General features: G+C 35.3%; 2 protein-coding genes and 1 pseudogene across 2 annotated transcripts; all 3 read left to right on the plus strand.

Annotated features, from left to right (window-relative positions):
* The first annotated feature begins 398 nt into the window (after nt 1–398).
* Nucleotides 399–1,521, plus strand: LOC112719958 (uncharacterized). The gene is made up of 2 exons (XM_029290376.1): nt 399–834; nt 980–1,521. Exons 1-2 carry the CDS (start codon nt 399–401, stop codon nt 1,519–1,521), a joined length of 978 nt encoding a protein of 325 aa, XP_029146209.1.
* Nucleotides 1,414–2,872, plus strand: LOC112727964 (receptor-like protein 19). The gene has a single exon (XM_029290377.2). The coding sequence runs from the start codon at nt 1,536–1,538 to the stop codon at nt 2,811–2,813; it is 1,278 nt and encodes a 425-aa protein (XP_029146210.2). The 5' UTR covers nt 1,414–1,535; the 3' UTR covers nt 2,814–2,872.
* Nucleotides 2,873–5,636: 2,764 nt separating this feature from the next.
* LOC112750694 (receptor-like protein 54) lies at nt 5,637–9,147 on the plus strand (annotated as a pseudogene).
* Nucleotides 9,148–21,253: the final 12,106 nt, after the last annotated feature.

The following is a 21,253-nucleotide window of genomic DNA, read 5'->3' on the forward strand; positions in this document are numbered from 1 at the left end:
GTACGAATAATTAAGAGCTATCGAAAAACATGAACCTTTCTTTCTCCAACCACTTTTATTATTGTCAAAAGCCGAAATAAATGATCACAAGATTGATTGATCGACGAACGTGTCAAATAATGTAAAAACTAAAAAACATTATAGAGATCCGCACAAGTCATCACCAGAATGAAAAAAGAAAAAAGTCATGTGGAAATTTTGGCACGAGAGTTTCTCAGAAGGTGCATGGGAGTTGCACTATAAATAAATTCATGTTAGCATCACCAATTGCAGTACCAAACACCAAAACATTCCCACAAAGCATTTTCATAGCTTGAGCTACTTACTTGTCCTTATTTGAAAGCGCATTTACTATAATAATTGTATTCTTCTCATAGTGTTAAGAGTCATTGTCTGCAATGAAGGTTCAACCAGTGTTGTTGTTATTGGTGATATCAATCATCCTTTGCACGTGTCCCGGTCATGTCGTTTCTGGTCTCTGTCTCGATGATCAGAGGTCCTTCTTGCTGCAATTCAAGAACAACCTCACGTTCGACCATCAACATTCCACAAAGCTAAATTCATGGAATGAAAGTATTGCATGCTGCGATTGGAGTGGTGTAACCTGTGATCATGATGCTCGTGTCATTGCTCTTGATTTAAGTCACACCAAGTTCTCTGGAGGACTTCCCCTTTCTATTGGTAACTTGGTGCATTTATCAATATTGCATCTTTATAACTGCAACTTTAGTGGAACAATACCTACTTCATTGTCAAACCTCACAGAACTCAAGGAAATGGATTTATCACATAACAACTTTGTAGGTGCAATTCCATCATCTGCTCTTTTTGAAGGCATGAAAAATCTTTCCATTATTAACTTGAGTCACAATTCCATTAGTGGCATCATCCCTTCATCTCTTTTCATGATCCCATCGTTGCTCACATGTGTTTTCCTCAAATCTATACTTCCTTGATTTAAGTTGCAATAATCTATCAGGGACTATACCACCAAGTATCTTCCAACTTAGAGGGCTTGTTTATCTCCGTTTAAGCAAGAATAAATTGTCGGGACCAATGCCTCTATCTATCCAATTTAGTGGACTTCATGAACTTGATCTTTCCTCAAACAAGTTTAGTGGGCCAATGCTGATAGATGCACTTGCTCTAAACAGAAACTTATCTGTGTTAGACCTTTCATTCAACATGATAGATGATGTTATTGTTACAGATGTTCTGCTTTCCACCTTTCCACAGTTAAGAATTCTAAACTTGGCATTCTGCAACTTGAAAACTTTCCCTGCTTTCTTGAAATACCAATCTGGATTATATGATCTCTATCTCTCATATAACCAGATTCAAGGAATAGTACCCAACTGGATTTGGAGACTAGATGAGCTTTCCATTCTTAATGTCTCTCACAATTCTCTAACTAATTTTGAAATTTGCACAATCAACTGCAAGGGCCAATCCCAGGTTTTCTTCAACTTGCTTCCATTGTTGACTTCTCAAGCAACAATTTTAGCTCTGTTATCCCAGTAGACATTGGTTATTACATGTCTCGTACGCTTTATCTTTCTCTCGCAAACAATAGTTTTCATGGCAGCATCCCTCATTCCTTGTGTAATGCTTCAATGCTTGAAGTTCTTGACCTTTCTCATAACAAAATATCTGGAGAACTTCCCCATTGTTTAATGAAGATAGGTGAGACCCTTTGGATATTGAATCTAGGGAGTAACAACCTGACAGGCCATATTCCCAATACATTTCCGAGTTCTTGTTCTCTAAGGACTATTGTTTTCAATGGGAATCAATTAGCAGGGCCACTTCCAAATTCTCTGGCACATTGTGATTGCTTGGATGTATTAGACATTGGAAGAAATAAGATAACTGGGGGCTTTCCTTGCTTTCTAAGAAATATATCTGCAGTTCGCATCCTAATCTTGCGGAACAATGAATTCCATGGCCCAATGAGATGTGGAAAAGAGAGTGGAGTCTGGGAAATGATTCAAATTGTTGATGTGGCCTTTAACCACTTTAGTGGTAAACTACCTGGAATATGGTTCACAAATTGGAAAGTCATGATGTCCAATGAAGGAGAAACTCAATCTAAGGCAAAACATCTTGATTTTCAACTTCGCACTACAGATGTTCAGGATTCAGTAATGGTCATAAGCAAAGGTCAAGAAATAGAGTTAGTTAAAATCCTAACAATCTTCACTTCAATTGATTTCTCATACAATCAATTTGAAGGGCCAATACCAAAGGAGTTAATGGATTTCAAAGCACTACATTTGCTTAACCTGTCACACAATGCTCTTTCAGGTCAAATTCCATGTTCTATAGGGAATTTGAATCAGCTTGAGTCATTAGACCTGTCAATGAACTCATTGGAAGGAGAAATTCCCACAGAGCTTGCCAATTTGAACTTCCTATCATATCTGAACCTCTCCTTTAATCATCTCACAGGTAAGATCCCAACAGGTACTCAGCTTCAGTCATTTGAAGCAAGTTCATTTGAAGGAAATGATGGGTTGTATGGACCCCCACTAACCAAAAGTCCAAATCATGGAATGCATGCACTGCCACCATCTGAAATGCCACCATGTGGAAGCCTAGCTTGTGAAGTTCAGTGGAATCTTGTGCGTGCAGAAATGGGATTGGTTTTTGGGCTTGGAATTGTCTTTGGACCCCTCTTGTTTTGGAAGAGATGGAGGATGCGCTATTGTCAATTTCTGGACAAAATACTTTGCCGGATATTTCCTCAACTAACTCATGACTTTGAAAGGCATGGAGGCCAAAGTTACAAAGTTCTGGTATGGAGGAGGAATTAGTCACTATGTAGTATCTAATAACTGTTGATGATGATGCCATTGATGCATGAAAAAAAATGTGTGGGATATGTAATAGTTTTACTTGTTTTCTTTCTCAGCTTTTGGATATGTATTGTGCTATTAAATTATCACGTGTGTGAGTGTCTTTGGTTTTGGCTTTGGTTTGTACTAAGCGTTAATAAGTATACTTTTAGGTTGTGTTTAATTCTTTTGCTAAAATAATATCACAACATATATCTAGTTTAGTATTTATTAGAAGCTGAAGTTCTCCATGCTAATATAAATTTGTTCCATTGAAAGGACTTTTATATACATTGAATTTGGTTTTTCTTTTGAGATTGAAATTTGAAACTATGATTCTACCATTTTCTTTCTACAAGCAATGGAGAATGTTGGACTAAATAATAACCTTTATTCCATCTTTCGGCAGTTAAACTCATGAAGTATATGAATTTGGTGTGTTAGAGTATATACACTGCAATTTGCTGTGACTTTTCATCCAAATTATTGGAGAACATAATTTTTCTATATCCACATTTTTAATTATTGGAAGACTCAAGTTATGGAGTTCCAACTAAATCAATTCACAAATTCCACCAAAGACATGCATGGATCATGCTATCAAATTAAAGTGGTAAGAGGGACATCTGTCTAATAAATGCATAAGCCTAATGCACTTTACACAGCACCGTTCAGCAAAATAGAAGGCTATGCATAGGGGTGGAAAAAGGTCTGCCAAAAGCTTGCAGCCTGGCCTGTGTTTGACCTGGCCTGATCTAGCCTGTTATAAAATACGTACAGGTTCAAATTCCTATAAAAGTCTTATTATATTAATAGATCAAGTCCAAACTCAATAATTAACCTGATTGGCCTGTCAAGCCTGTCTAGACCTGTTAGTACATAATTACATATATAAATAATTTTTTATTATTAATAAAATTATGAGATATTTCAAATTTATTATATTTAATTATAAATAATTTTGTATATTTTAAATACTTTAAAGTTTAAAAATTCTTATAAATATTAAATATGACATATTAGTATATTACAAATAAATATGTTTATTAAAAAATAGTTTTTTTTAAATAATATTTTTATTTTTGTAAAAAAAATTATTAGGCCTTTTAACAGGTTTCAAGCCAGGCCAGACTGAATAACAGGTCATATTTAGTACTTTAAAAAAAAGTTTATAGCAAACTGTAGGCCAAACTCAAGCCGATCAACTATATGACAGGTCAGATCTGTTAAGAGCAAAGTCTGTCCTGACCTGACCTGTTTCCACTCCTAGCTATGCATTTGCCAAGTGAAAAGAGGGACATTTGTCTTCATCTGAAAAACAAGGACAGCTGGAACAAAAAGGAAATAACAACACAACATGGATAGTTGGGACACCCTCAAGACACAAGGACATCAACACATCACTCCAAGGACATCAGTAAAGCAAATTTCAGAATATGGGAGAGCAAAACACAAATTTGCAAGAGAGCAGAAATAGTGGTGCAGCTCATCGGATAACAGAGGCAATGGAGCAGAGGGAGAAAGAAGAGCATTCCAAAAAAGAAAGCAAATCTAAGGACTGCAGAGATGGTGGAATGGTTCCTCAACCATCAAGGATAGTGGAGCAGAATGAGCAAGGACTGCATGTCCTAAGAGACAGCTCTAACGGGTAGCTGGGAGAAGAAAATGGAAGAGGAAAATCGGAGAGCAAGCTGATAATATAAGGAGCATCACTTCCACATTAGAAGACAAGAAAAAGAGAGCAAAATTCAGAACATCATCTCTACACACTTGAACTTAATTCTTTTTTTTTCTACTAGAGCTTCATTTCTAATTTTCTGTGTTAGGCTGTCTTGTGTCATCTTTTGTATTGAGAAAAAGGTTGAATATGTGAATGAAAAAATTATGAGAGAAAAGGCAAAAGAAGCAAGAAAGAGCCACTGAAATTCTGTGTATTTGAGTAGTTGAACTAGGATTAGTTTTTCTTGCCAAGTTGGGTTAGCACTTAGTGAGTTTGAATCTGTTTAGATTCTCCTTCCAAGTTGAGACAGCACTTTGGGTAGCTGAGTTTTGATAAAGAAAGTTTAATGGTAGATACTAGTTGACTTAGGTTGTAATTCAATAGTATTAGTGATTGTAATTAGTGGATTATAGTGAAAATTCCACTATGCTTGTGGTGGAGATTGGATGTAAAATTCATGTCACTTAGAATCCGAATCAGGATACATGCTGGTCTCTTTCTCTTTTTCCCTTTTCTGATCTCCTATATTTTTAGCTTCCGCAAAAACAGAACTTAAAACGTTCAATTTTGAGCTAATTTGATTCAAACCCCTTTCTCAAGTTCAAGCCGATCCATGAGATATGATTGTGTTGCTTTTCATCTATAGAATTTCCCTTTTGGCAGTTTCTCTTGAATTGTTGAACAACTTTTTCCTAATATTATACCCTGAAAAATTGCATTTGTTTTTTCAACTTTGAAGAGAAAGAAACGGTATACCAAAAATAAAAAATAAAAACAAAGTAACAAGAAGCTTTCCCAAATACAATTATCAGTTAGCACAGGGTTTGTCTTACATTGACTCACTAATCAAACAAATAACTAGTAAGACGGTCAACAAATATGCAGCAGTCTATTTTAATATCCAGAGCTATGTAAGAAAATATCTTTAGCATTTTCACTTCAAAGTATTAAACGAGTTGAAAGTGTCAATTATATGAACCAGTTGTCAAGATTCTTGGTTCAGTTTTCCAGCCCAGGAAATTAAAGAGCAATTACATTTGGGAGATATACATAGTTGACTCTGCAGTCAACTCATCATGAAAGTGTACAATTGAGAAACCTTTCCACAAAAACTACGCAAGTTTTCAACACTTTGCCTTCAGAAGAAAACACCATTTACATTTTTCTTTTTATAGCTTAAAACTTTTACTTGGAAGTGCAGGTGTTATTACTCTCTGCAATGAAACTCCAAGAATTCTTATCTTTTTTGGTGATATCAATCTGTGTGGTTGCTGGCCTTTGTGTTGAAGATGATGAGCAATCATTGCTGTTGCAATTGAAGAACAGCCTTACTTTCAACAGTGAAAGTTCAAGCAAACTGAAGGTGTGGAATCAAAGTGTTGCTTGCTGCAATTGGAGTGGTGTTACTTGTAATGATGAGGGACATGTTATTGGTCTTGATCTCAGTGGAGAATCAATCACTGGAGGATTCAACAATTTGAGCAGCCTATTCGATCTTCAACATCTCCAGAGCTTAAATTTGCAAGATAATAATTTCAGTTCTGTGATTCCTTCAACATTCAACAAATTGAAGAATTTAAATTACCTGAATTTGTCATATGCTGGCTTTGTGGGGCAGATTCCAATAGAGATTTCTCAGCTGACAAGATTGGTGACTCTTGATATCTCAAGTCTTGCCTATTTGACAGGTGAAGAAGAGCTGAAACTTGAGAAGCCAAATCTAGGAATGCTTGTCCGCAATCTCAGCAGGATTAGAAAATTGTATCTGGATGGTGTAACTGTGACATCTCAGGGAGAGGAATGGTGCAATTCTTTGATGCTACTACCCAACCTGCAAGAATTGAGCATGAGAGATTGCAATCTCTCAGGACCATTTATATCTTCAATAACAAGTCTTAAGAATCTCTCGGTCATTATTCTTGATATGAATAATTTCTCGTCTCCAGTGCCAGAAGCCTTTGCCACTTTGAAAAATATGACCATCCTCAGTCTTTCCAATTGTGGGTTGATGGGAGTGTTTCCTCAAAAGATCTTCGAGGTCAGAACTCTGTCATTCATTGACATCTCATACAATTCCAACCTCCATGGCCTCTTTCCTATTTTACCATTCAACGGAGTTCTCCATACCATAATAGTAAGTAACACTAGCTTCTATGGAGCACTTCCACCTTCTATTGGCAACATGACCCAATTATCAACATTGGAACTTTTTAACTGCCAATTTAGTGGGACAGTACCCAGTTCCCTGTCAAAACTCACAGAGCTCAGTTACCTGGATTTGTCACGTAAACAATTTCACAGGTCCAGTTCCATCATTTGGCAAGGCCCAAAAACTTACCCACATAGATCTTTCTCATAATAGTTTTAGTGGTGTAATTCCATCATCTGTTCACTTTGAAGAATTCCACAATCTGACCAGCATTAACTTGGGTTACAATTCCATTGGTGGGAGAATTCTCTCATCTATTTTTAGACTCCCATTATTGCAGAGTGTTGATCTTTCGAAAAACCATTTCAGTCAGTTAGATGAATTAACAAATGTATCTTCCTCTAAATTAGTTTTCCTTGATTTGAGTAGCAATAATCTATCAGGGCCAATACCATCATCCCTCTTCCAACTCCGGGAACTCTCTACCCTCCAAATTTCTTCAAATAGGTTCAATGGGCTGATGCAGCTAGATGAGTTTTTGAAGCTTAAAAATTTAACCACACTAGACCTTTCATACAACAACTTATCGGTCAATGTGGATCTAAACATACCTTCAATTCCAAACATTATCACTCTAAATTTGGCTTCCTGCAATTTAACAACCATCCCAGGTTTCTTGAGGTACCAGTCTAGATTAAGCTCTCTTGACCTCTCCAACAACCAAATTCAAGGATCAGTACCCAACTGGATTTGGAAACTTGAAGATCTTCGAACCCTTAATGTGTCTCACAATTTTCTAACTGATTTCGAAGGGCCCCTTCAGAATCTTCATTCCAATTTAGTAGTCCTTGACCTTCACTACAATCAACTTCGAGGGCCAATTCCTGTTTTCCCAAAATCTGCCGTCTATGTAGATTACTCAAACAACAATTTCAGCTCCATTATCCCAGTTGAAATCGGTGGTTACCTGTCTGGCACAATTTATCTGTCTCTTGCGAACAACAGATTCCGTGGCAGCATCCCTGATTCCTTCTGTGATGCAACAAGTCTTCAAGTACTTGATCTTTCCCATAATCACATTTCAGGCACAATCCCCTCTTGTTTAATGACATTAAGTCACATGCTTGATGTGCTGGACTTGCGCAACAACAAGCTCTCAGGTTCTATCCCTGATCTGTTTCCAACTTCCTGTGCTCTGAGGACTCTTGATCTCCATGGAAATATTTGAAAGGCATTTTCCAAAATCTGTGGGTAATTGCTCAACACTAGAGGTGTTGGACCTTGGGAAAAATCAAATTACAGATGGATTTCCATGTTCGTTGAAGAACATTTCCACTCTCCGTGTGCTTGTATTGCGAGATAACAACTTCCATGGCAACATTGGATGTCCAAAAACCAGTGATACATGGAAAATGCTTCAGATTGTTGACCTGGCCTTTAACAAGCTTAATGGTGCGCTACCTGGAAAATGGTTCAGAACGTGGGAGGCAATGATGCATGATGAAGACAAGGCTGATCCTGGGGTAAATCATCTCCAATTTCAGGTACTTAAATATGGACAGATATATTATCAGGATTCGGTAACAGTTGCAAGCAAGGGTCTATTGATGGAGTTAGTTAAGATTCTAAATGTCTTCACTTCAATGGACTTTTCATCCAACCATTTCCAAGGAGAAATACCGAAAGAACTGTTTGATTTCAAAGCACTCTATGTGCTTAACTTATCGAACAATGCTCTTTCTGGCCAGATTCCATCTTCTATAGGGAATTTGAAACATCTTGAGTCACTAGACCTGTCAAACAACTCATTACAAGGAGAAATTCCCACTGAGCTTGCAAGTTTGAATTTCCTTTCAGTCCTGAATCTCTCCTTCAATCAGCTGCATGGAAGAATCCCCACAGGTACCCAAATCCAATCGTTTCTCAACACTTCCTTCGTTGGTAATAACGGATTATGTGGACCCCCTTTGACTGCAAACTGCAGTGCTACTCATGACACATTCAGTTCAGTTGGGCAGCAAGATTCTGCAATTGATTGGAATTTTATTAGTGTGGAACTTGGTTTCATTTTTGGCCTTGCTGTTGTCATTGGTCCCATCTTGTTTTGTAAGAAATGGAAGCTCAAGTATTGGCAATTTCTTGACAGAGTTCTTTGTTGGATCTTTCCTCAGCTGAGTCTGGAGTATGAAAGGCGTGGAGGCCAAAGTTACAAAGTTCTGGTATGGAGGAGGTACTAGTCATATTATTTAGTATCTATAATTGTTGATGATGCTATTGATGCATGAGCAGAAACAAAAAAAAAAAAAAAAAATTGTATGTGAGATATGTTATATTTTACTTGTTTTCACTTTTAGCTTTATTTCATGTACGTACTATACTATTGAATAATCATGTGTCCTTGTTGTACTTATACCCATGCTAATGCAAATAGTTCCATTGATAAACTCAGTAAATTTTTATGAGATTGGAACCATGATTTTGTCTCTTGCTCTCTGTAAGCCATGGAGAATGTCCTGCTAGATAAGATGCTTTATTGTATGAATAATGCACTGGAGGGGAAGACATAAAACTCTCAGTTGGATGCATTATAAGTTAGCCATTATTTGGATAGAGAAACTCTTTTTTATAATTTTAGCCATTATTTGATCATCATAAATACTAAATTATCATTTATGTGTACAAATTTTAAAAAATATAGTTGCAAATTATATTGATTTATGTGTGTAAATTCTAATAAATATAGGTGTAAATTATATATTTCTTGTGTGCAAATATTTGTAAATTATTGCTGTCAAGTGCTTATCCAAAATTATATGTGTAAATTCGGTAAAATATGGGTACAAATTGTATTAACTTATGTGTGTAAACTCCGATAAATATGGGTGCAATTTGAATTGATTCTTGTGTATAAATACTTGCAAATGCAAATATGAATGTAAATTATTGCTGACCAAATGATAGCTAAAAATAATAAATTTTGATAATTTTCTAGTATTTTTTATTTGGATAACTAGATATATTTATTATATATATATTTTTCATCAAATTAAAAATAATAAAATAATATTTTTTCAATTGTTAGGGCTTTTAATTTCTAGGCTAATTAAGGTAGTTAACTAATAAAGTAATAATTGTATCCGGCTTAATGGTTAAGAGAGTTAAGGATAAAATTATTTGAGTTAGATCTAGACTGATAAACGAGGAAAAGATATATGATATATCTAATCGAGAGAAAACTTTTTTTTTTAGGTTTTTAAAAAAATATATATAATAGAATTTTTACTCGCTCGTTTAAATATTCAGATAATGAATTAAGACCGTCAATCACTGCTCTTTCAACAAAATCACTACTGAAATTTTCTTTTGAAATTGAAAGGACTTTTATATGTACATAGAATTGGAATTTCCTTTTGAGATTGAAATTTGAAACTCCATCTTTGCGCAGTTAAACTCATGAAGTATATGAATTTGGTGTAGGAAAAACACAGAAATCTAAGGTGGATGAATCATGATCAGTAGATATTCCAGTAATAAGTTATAGTTAGTTTTGATGATTTGGATTTCACTCTTTTTATAATTTTCTTATGATTGAAGGCATAAGAAATCATGTTTAAGAAATAATTTATTGGACAATTAACAGCAATGATGATATGAATAAGCTTTTGAATAGCTTGAATTATTCTCAATTTTATATTGTGATGGCAGAAGATGCATATCTTAAGATGTCATAACATGAAGTTCTTGTTTTTATTGCATTAGGACTGTAGGTATTGTAGTATTCATTTGTTAGACAAAGAATTGATATTGACATAAGTTATAAATACAATCGTTTCGGTGGCTAAGAGAAGGGGGTTGAATCTTAGCCCATTTTTTTTTATTATTACACTTTCTGGTCTTTGAAGAGATTTTTCTGTTTTTGTCTCGTCCCTACCCACAAGACTTTTTATTTTTGTCTCGTCACTTGGCACGAAATATTTTTTATTTTAACTCTTGTACAGCAAAAATAGAAATGGAGTAGTAGAGAGAAAAGATTACACCCAAATATATCCTGGCTCAGCTGCTAAGTGCAATGCAGCCTACATCCAGTCTCCATCACAACAATGATGGAATTTCACTATAATCATCCAGATTACAAACTGTAAAGTGCTAACCCAACTTACAAGGGGATTCCCATAGAATCATGAAACACAACATAGATGAACAAAGGAACTCTAAGACATCTATGGCTTTTTCTTTTAATATTGCACTCTCTGCCATTTTCCGCTCTATGGCTTTTTCATACAAACCTCACTGTTTGTCTTTTTCCATGAGACTCAAGACATGACAAAATTAAACAGAAAAATACTAAACAGAATACAATGAAGGAGAAAAAAATCTGTAAGCTTAGGTAGCTATGAGACTTCTGTGCCTTGCACTCTCAAACTTTCTCTCTTTATCAAACCGTGACTGTTCACCCCTTTTATAGAGAGGAGAAGCCTTCACAGTTGAAACCAAAACCAAGCTTAACTTCTTTTCCTTCACAACAAAACCGGTTCGGCCACAGAGAGAAGAGGTAACTCATGCAAAACCCAACATGCAAATACCTCTAGTTCTTCTTTGGTCATCACTCTTCATCAATCCGAGCGCTCCATCCTTGGCTTGCTCTCCAAGATGGATTTCTGGCCCTTGATGCTTCATGATAATGATGGCTTCATCTGCTCTAATCTCTGCCTCTTCCATCACTTCGCCACTCTAGCTACTTCCTCTGGTGGTTGAACAAAATCAGAGACAAGCCATGCCTCCAAGAATCTCCTCCATGCTGGTCAAATCTCCTTCTACCATTTTTGGTATGAAGAAGCCAGGATCTCATCACAAAATCTTACTACAAGTGATAAGAATCTCAGCCACTACATTTTTTATATTTTCTTGCCATCATTGAGATGGTCTTGTTGCTTGCCTTCTCTTCTTTTTGATAGCTCACTAATGCTTCCATGTTTCCTGATGGAAATGACCGAGAGAGAGAAAGAAGAAAGAGTAGAGAAAGAGAAAAGAAAAGCAAAGCTATGAGTGATATCAAGATAAATTAAATTAGGTGCAACTTTTCATGTTTTGTGTGGCAACGTGTAGACTTCTATCAATGCCATCAAATCACTTTTGTTTTTTCTCTTTCATGTTTCCAAGACATTAAACACAATTGAATAAATTTGAAATACATTCCTTAGTGGGAGATGGGTGTCCGTGGAAACATGCAGCTATATAACAAAAATTGGATTTCATCATGATGATAAAAGAATAGCTTAACCGTTGGGCCCCATTTCCTTTTTAATTTTGGACCAACCTATTTAGTCTTGCACAAACAATTGATTTGGGCTTACACCATTAAATTTGACCCAACTATCACAATAAAAAATTCAGCCACATATTCTTAGATATATTTTTGCACAAGGCTGAATTTTATTTCTCCATTGGGCTTGCTATTTTTTTCTCGGCCCGACACAAAATCTGCACAACAAAATTATTAATTAAGCAAGTATGAATTAAGATCAAATTAATAATTTTGTAATTAATTATTTTTAATAATGTTTGTTCATCATTAAATTAAATTAGTATTTTCCAAACTCATCAATCTCCCCCTTGATGACAAACATTATTAAAAATTAAAATGGAAAGAAATTAAAAATTAGAGTATAGAATACTCCCTTTGAATATTTGAATTTCTCCCCCTTTCTAATTGTCACATGCCTCCCCCTTAATATATGCTGTTTTTACCAAGGGAAGCACTAACCTGTAACATTTAAATCAAGTTTCAAGTAACAATGTTATTTAGCATATTCATTACATGATGCTAAATGCTTGATTTATGAGCAGAGTTGAATGAGAATCAAAACTCATTTGTTATCACAAATTTGATTTTCTGCTCAAACTCAACATAATCAATCAAAATCTGTTTTTGGCAGAAGACTTGCTGTTCAAAGATAATTTTCAATAAATCAGAGCAATCTTGGTAGGAAAAATATTTTTCAATCAAGATATAATCTTTTCAAACACAGCAACTTTCATCATTAAGAACTAAAGGAACTGTCAAAAATAAAGTATTCATCAAACATTTTTACCAAGATGAATAAGAATATTCCTTTTCCACTAGAAGAAAGCATATTCATCAAGATAAATCAATTGCCTCCACAAATACATATTTCTAATCAAACATCAGCAGGCACAGTACTAAAACAAATGCATCACAATGTATAACAGGGGTGATCATAAATCCATCCACAAGGATTTCATCTCCTATTTTTATAATTTCAATTTTCAGCACTTTCTCCCCCTTTTGTCATCAAGGGGCACTGCTAAATAAATGAAAACAACATACAAAAGGTAGAATATTTGTTTTTCATCAAAACACAATGGTCCAGTCAACATACATGCATTTGAGTAAATGACAATCAAAGCTCAACTCAAAATTAATCCACTAACACAAAGTGCTCAAAACAGAGCCAGATCAAAGCACAAAATAGAGCAAAACAGGTCTGCAAAATAGTGCAATAAATCAATGAAACATAACAATTTCAATTCAGCCCCCCTTTTGTCATCGAGGAGGGACCCTGCAAAAAATGAGGAAAAAATAATGCAGTCCATACTAATTCAAGACAAGTGAAAATAGTTCCTAGAATCAAGGGATGAGAGAAGGATAAAGATTTGATTTGACAACTTTCCAAAAGTATAATTTAAAAAAATGAGGAATAGGTCAGAGTAAGGTCAAAGAGATTTGGTGGGGCCCAAAATAATTAACTTCAGTTCAGTCTCCCCCTATATCATGACCCGTTCAACACATCCTAAAATTTGTCTCCTGCTTTTCTACGAGACAAAACCAAACAGAATAAAAAAGTTCACAAATTTTCAACAGAACTTAATTCTATCATTCCCAAGCTTTTTTTTAATGAACAGAATCTGTCTTCATAGAGGGGTTTTGTAAAAATGTCAGCAAGTTGATCTTTAGATTTTACAAATTGAATATCAATAGTATCCTTTTGCACATGTTCTCTAATAAAATGATATTTGATCTCAATGTGCTTTGTTCTTGAATGCAAAACATGATTTTTTGAAATATTTATAGCACTCATGTTATCACAAAATAATGGTATACTATTGATCTTTAATTAGTAATCTTCCAACTGCATTTTTAACCAAATTAATTTTGAGCAACATGCAGAAGCGGATATGTATTCAGCTTCAGCTGTGGATAGAGCTACTGTGGCTTGTTTTTTGCTTGACCTCATATTGAGTGACCTTCCAAGGAAGCAACACATGCCGGAGGTGCTCCTTCTATCCATTTTATCTCCCGCATAATCTACACCACAAAACTCTACTGCACAAAAATCGTCTGATTTTGGATACCACAAGCCATAATCACATGTTCCCTTAATGTATCTAATGATACGCTTAATAGCCGAAAGATGGGATTCTTTTGGATGAGATTGAAATCTTGAGCATACACCCATACTTTGAACAATATCTGGTCTAGAGGAGGTAAGATACATTAATGAACCAATCATTCCCATATACCGTGTTTCATCCACATCTTTGCCATCATCATCCTTTTCAAGTTTATTGTTTGGATGCATTGGTGTTCCCATTGGTTTAGAATTTTTTAGGCCAAACTTTTTGATAAGTTCTTTTGCATACTTTCTTTGGTGAATAAAAGTACCACTAGGAGTTTGTTTAATTTGGAGGCCAAGAAAGAAGGTTAGCTCTCCCATTAAACTCATTTCAAACTCACTAGTCATGAGTTTTCCAAACTCTTCACACAAGGACTCATTAGCCGATCCAAACACAATATCATCCACATAAACTTGAACTAGAAGTATATCATCATTAGATGCTTTAATGAATAAAGTTTTGTCCGTGGTACCTCTTTGAAATTGATTTTCCAATAGGAAGGCACTAAGCCTTTCATACCAAGCTCTTGGAGCTTGTCTAAGACCATAAAGAGCCTTAGTAAGTTTGAAAACATGATTTGGAAAATCTTTATGTTTAAAATCGGGGGGTTGTGCCACATACACTTCTCTATCAATAAAGCCATTAAGGAAAGCACATTTAACATCCATTTGAAACATTTTGAAACCCTTATGGGCAACATAGGCAAGAAACAATCTAATTGCTTCCATTCTAGCTACCGGAGCAAAAGACTCATCAAAATCTATTCCCTCTTCTTGATCGTAACCTTGGGCCACTAATCTAGCCTTGTTACGAACAACTTGTCCATCCTCACCAAGTTTATTTTTAAACACCCACTTAGTACCCGTAACTTTCTTACCATCCGGATGAGGTACTAATGTCCAAACTTCATTCTTGTGGAATTGAGCAAGTTCCTCTTGCATGGCCTTGACCCATGATGGATTTTCAAGAGCTTCTTTCACATTATTGGGCTCCATTTGTGACAAGAATGCAAAGTTGCTTGGTTCGGATTGTCTTTTGGTTGAAGATCTTGTTGTCACTCCTTGAGAGGGATCACCAATGATGAAGTCATGAGGATAACCCCTCATAGACTTCCATTCTCTAGGCTTCCTTTGTGGTGTTGAGCTTTGATGAGTTTCTGTTGGTCTCACTGTTTCAGTTTCTCGTGCTGGCTCAGGAGACAAAATGGAAATGTCTCCTCCAATTTGACGAGACAATTCTGAACTGGAAGATTCTTCAATTTGGGCAGACTTGGGATTTTCTTTGCTTGTTCCAGCTCCTTCACAATCTGAATAACTATCTATCACAGTACTGGGAATTAAGTTAGAATCACAAAAAGTAACATGTATGGATTCCTCTATGGTTCTATGTTCTTTAAGGTAGATCCTATAGGCCTTGCTAGTGGTGGAGTATCCAACAAACATTTCTTCATAAGATTTTGGATCAAACTTACCAAGATTTTCTTTGTTGTTAAGCACAAAACATTTGCATCCAAAAATATGAAAGTACTTAAGATTTGGAGGGGTTCCTTTCCATAGCTCATAAGGAGTTCTTTTCAACCCTTTTCTAATTATTGTCCTATTCAAAATATAACATGCTGTATTTACAGCTTCAGCCCATAGAAATTTAGGAACCTCATTCTCACATAACATAGCCCTAGTCATTTCTTGAAGGCTTCTATTCCTTCTTTCAACAACCCCGTTTTGTTGAGGTGTTCTAGGGCATGAAAAATTATGAGAAATTCCAAAGTCATCACAGAATTTTTCAAAGTCTTGGTTTTCAAATTCTTTTCCGTGATCACTTCTCAAATGAGCTACTTTTAAATCCTTTTCATTTTGAATTTTCTTGCAAAGGGTTGAGAAAGCATGGAAAGCATCATTTTTATGAGCAAGAAAAAGTACCCAACCAAATCTAGAGTAATCATCTACCACTACCAAGCCATAGTGTTTACCTCCTAGACTTTGTGTTCTAGTTGGACCAAAAAGATCAATGTGTAACATCTCTAATGGCCTTTTGGTTGAAATTCTATCTTTTGGTTTAAAAGAGCATTTGACTTGTTTGCCTAATTGACAAGCATCACAAGTAAGATCCTTATCAAATTTAATTTTAGGAATTCCTCTAACTAGATTTTTCTTCACTAGCTTAGAAATTTGGTACATGCTAGCATGACCCAACTTTCTATGCCATAGCCATTTTTCAGATTCAAGAGATGTAAAACATGTTACATTTTGTTCTTTCAAGTCCTCAAGAGTTAATCCATACACATTGTTGCATCTCTTAGCTTCAAAAAGAATATCCCCAGTTTTTTCACAAACAACCAAGCACACAAATTTTCTAAAAATTACTTCAAATCCTAAATCACACAATTGACTTACAATAAGTAAATTATGTTTCAAACCATTGACAAGAAGAACATCATTTATACAAGATGAAAATTTTTTACCAACTTTTCCAACGGCCACTATCTTTCCTTTTCCATCATCACCGAAAGTGACAAGTCCTCCATCATATTCATCAAGTTTTATGAAGAAGGTTGTCTTTCCGGTCATATGCCTAAAGCATCCGCTGTCCATGTACCACATGTTTTCCTTCCTCTTGGATGCTAGGCATACCTACAAAATAAGCTTAAGTGACCTTAGGTATCCAAATTTTTTTGGATCCTTTCACGTTAAACCATTTCCTATGTCCCAAATCATTGTAATAAAAAATAACTTTGTAAACTTTATCACCAATCATTCTTTCACCAAAGAAACACTGAATGGAAAAGTGACCACTTCGGTTACACAACCTACAAAACCTTGGAGTTGCTGTTTTGTTAAAGTAGGTGGGATCTTGAAACCTTGTGTCATTGGATGAAGAAGCTTTATCTTTAAAAGAAGGTTTCCTATCAGATTTATAAAACCCCAACCCAGCTTTATCAAATAGGGGTTTTTGACTAGCCAAATTTTGATTTAGATTTTCAGAACTCTGAGTAAATTTGGCTAAGTCATTTTCAAGACTTTTAACCTTTTTCAGCAACTCTTCATTTTTCTTAAAACAGTTTACATATGCAACTACCGAGTGATCACTTTCACAACTTCTAAGTTGAGCTTTCAACTGCTTATTTTTTTCCACAAGATCACAAGCAGCTTCGGCCTCCCTTAGCTTTTCTTTGAGAAAATCATTTTCAGCTTTAAGAATGAAAATTTGTTGTTCAAGATCATGATTATCAATCAGAAAATATCTTATTTTTTCAGAAAGGTGATCTATCATAAGATGAATGTCTTCAGTGTCAGGGTTTTGAAAAAATACCTGATCTACATGATTTGTCATGAGACAAGGCTGTGACTTGGTCTCAGATTCTTCATCACTGTCTGAGTCATTTTCCAAGTCTTCCCATGATGCCATCAGACCCTTCTTCCCTCCTTTTTTCTTTTCCTCCCTTTTTAGCTTGGGACAATCAGATTTGAAATGCCCCGTTTCCTTGCAGTTGAAACAAGTCATTTTGCTAAGATCTTTCTTCATTTTCCTTGAGTCGCCGCCTTTGCCTTTGAACTTCACCATTTTCCTGAATTTTTTGGCAAACAACACAAATTCATTTTCAGAGGAGTTATCACTGGATTCATCATCCAGAGGGTTAGTTACAGAAGAAAATGCAATTCCTTTCTTTTTTGACTCTTTTTTCAAATAAATATTTTCAAAAGCAAGAAGGTTTCCTCTCAAATCATCAAGTATCATGGAATCAAGATTACTGCTCTCAGAAATAATTAAAGCTTTTGTTTTCCATTCTTTGGTGAGACATCTTAGCACTCTTCTTACAAGCACAGAATCAGAATGTGTTACTCCCATAGCATCCAAGCCAACAGTGATGGTGTTGAACCGTTCGAACAGTTCATCAATGGATTCTCCTTTCTTTATTGTAAACATTTTATACTCCCTGTTTAACATGTCTATCCGAGTCTTCTTTACAATGGTGGTTCCTTCATGAGTGATTTGTAATTTATCCCAGATTTTCTTTGCCGTTGTGCATCGTGATACCCGTCGGTACTCCTTAAAGCTGATAGCACAGTTGAGTAGATTAACAGCCTTGGCATTTAGCTCTATTTTCATTCTATCTTCTTCGGTCCAGCTTGCTTTAGGCTTAAGAGTGACTACTCCTTCAGCACTTGTGTTGGTAGGAAATTGAGGACCCTCCAAGATGATCTTCCATAGTCTGTAGTCCACTACTTGCACAAAGATCTTCATTCTCTCCTTCCAATAGGTGTAGTTTTTTCCATTGAAAAGAGGCGGTCTGTTGCTTGACTGTCCTTCTGTAAGGTTATAGGACACCATGTTTGAGCCACTGCTTTCTGCCATGAGGATTTTTTTTCTCCAAGCCGCAAAGCTTGATCTCTTTGAGACCAAGCTCTGATACCAATTGATGGTTTCAGTGGCTAAGAGAAGGGGGGTTGAATCTTAGCCCCCCTTTTTTTTATTACACTTTCTGGTCTTTGAGGAGACTTTTCTGTTTTTGTCTCGTCCCTAGCCACGAGACTTTTTATTTTTATCTCGTCACTTGGCACGAGATATTTTTTATTTTAGCTCCTATACAGCAGAAACAGAAATGGAGTAGTAGAGAGAAAAGATTACACCCAGATATATCCTGGTTCAGCTGCTAAGTGCAATGCAGCCTACATCCAGTCTCCATCACAACAACGATGGAATTTCACTATAATCATCCAGATTACAAACTATAAAGTGCTAACCCAACTTACAAGGGGATTCCCACAGAATCATGAAACACAACATAGATGAACAAAGGAACTCTAAGACATCTATGGCTTTTTTTTTAAATTTTGCACTCTCTGTCTTTTTCCGCTCTATGCCTTTTTCATACAAACCTCACTGTTTGTCTTTTTCCATGAGACTCAAGACATGACAAAATTAAACAGAAAAATACTAAACAGAATACAATGAAGGAGAAGAAAATCTGTAAGCTTAGGTAGCTATGAGACTTTTGTGCCTTGCACTCTCAAACTTTCTTCCTTTATCAAACCGTGACTGTTCACCCCTTTTATAGAGAGGAGAAGCCTTCACAGTTAAAACCAAAACCAAGCTTAACTTCTTTTCCTTCACAACAAAATCGGTTCGGCCACAGAGAGAGAAGAGGTAACTCATGCAAAACCCAACATGTAAATACCTCAAGTTCTTCCTTGGTCATCACTCTTCATCAATCCGAGCGCTCTATCCTTGGCTTGCTCTCCAAGATGGATTTCTGGTCCTTGATGCTTCATGATGATGATGGCTTCATCTGCTCAATCTCTGCCTCTTCCATCACTTCGCCACTCTAGCTATTTCCTGTGGTGGTTGAGCAGAATCAGAGACAAGCCATACCTCCAAGAATCTCTTCCATGCTAGCCAAATCTCCTTCTACCATTTTTGGTATGAAGAAGCCAAGATCTCATCACAAAATCTTACTACAAGTGATAAGAATCTCAGCCACTACATTTTTTATGTTTTCTTGCCATCATTGAGATGTCTTGTAGCTTGCCTTCTCTTCTTTTTGATAGCTCACTAATGCTTCCACGTTTCCTGATGGAAATGACCGAGAGAGAGAAAGAAGAAAGAGTAAAGAAAGAGAAAGGAAAAGCAAAGCTATGAGTGATATCAAGATAAATTAAATTAGGTGCAACTTTTCATGTTTTGTGTGGCAACGTGTAGACTTCCATCAATGCCATCAAATCACTTTTGCTTTTTCTCTTTCATGTTTCCAAGACATTAAACACAATTGAATAAATTTGAAATCCATTCCTTAGTGGAAGATGGGTGTCTGTGGAAACATGCAGCTATATAACAAAAATTGGATTTCACCATGATGATAAAAGAATAGCTTAACCATTGGGCCCCATTTCCTTTTTAATTTTGGACCAACCTATTTGGTCTTGCACCAACAATTGATTTGGGCTTACACCATTAAATCTGACCCAACTATCACAATAAAAAATTCAGCCACATATTTTTAGATATATTTTTGCACAAGGCTGAATTTTATTTCTCCATTGGGCTTGCTATTTTTTTCTTGGCCCAACACAAAATCTGCACAACAAAATTATTAATTAAGCAAGTATGAATTAAGATCAAATTAATAATTTTATAATTAATTATTTTTAATAATGTTTGTTCATCATCAAATTAAATTAGAGTTTTCCAAACTCATCACAATCCATTGCTTAGATCTATTTTCTATATTTTTAATTTTAGTTTTTTTTTGTATTTAAAACTTTTAAAAGGAAATTTAAAAGATATAAACGAAAGTAGATAAAAATTCTCAAAGCATAAATAATAATATGTATCGAAAGTTATTAACAAGTCAATTAGAAGCTACATAGAGTGGACTAATTTTTATCTTCTTAATTGATGATAGCAATGTCGGAAATGACTATGGATTAGTAACTCTGTATTCACTAGTAGTTCCACCTTATTATGTTGAACTTTTTGTTTAAAAAAAATATAGGTAAATCAAAAAAAGGGATCAAATTCATTTTTAAATAAAAAAAGAAAATTAGTAGGAAAAACAAGGAGCAAGAAGAAAGAAGTGAATTAAGTAATTTTTATGGGTTCAAAAAATACTGTCTCTTACATAGAAAGTGGAGGATAATTATCCATGGTAGTTTGATCTCACTTGGCCACCGTGCACTATAAACCATAGCATATACTTTCTAGAAGCTTGTAGCCACTATATATATAGTTTATCAACGGATCAAATTTTCATAATTAAAACAACGGAAGACTCAAGTTATGGAGTTCCAACTAAATCAATTCACAAATTCCACCAAAGACATGCAACTTTTTGTGTCATGTTTAAAAATTATAACCTAACAATGCGAGTGCAAACTTACAACAATGCGTTGATTAGAAATTAGTATATATATTTTGAACAATTTTAAATTACAAAATCAGAGTTAAACTTCTAGTATGATGGTTTTATCCGGGAAATAAACTAATCACATGCTACAATAATTGCAAAAATTATTCAAATCTGCAATAAATTAGTCTTTGATCTACCAAGTTAAGAATTTTGTAAGAAACCAAAACATTGTAATAATTATTTGTAAAATTTTATGTTATTAGCTAAAGTTATGAAAAGTTGATATACAG

The sequence above is a fragment of the Arachis hypogaea genome, chromosome 2 (genome assembly GCF_003086295.3).
Source record: "Arachis hypogaea cultivar Tifrunner chromosome 2, arahy.Tifrunner.gnm2.J5K5, whole genome shotgun sequence".
Lineage (NCBI taxonomy): Eukaryota > Viridiplantae > Streptophyta > Magnoliopsida > Fabales > Fabaceae > Arachis > Arachis hypogaea.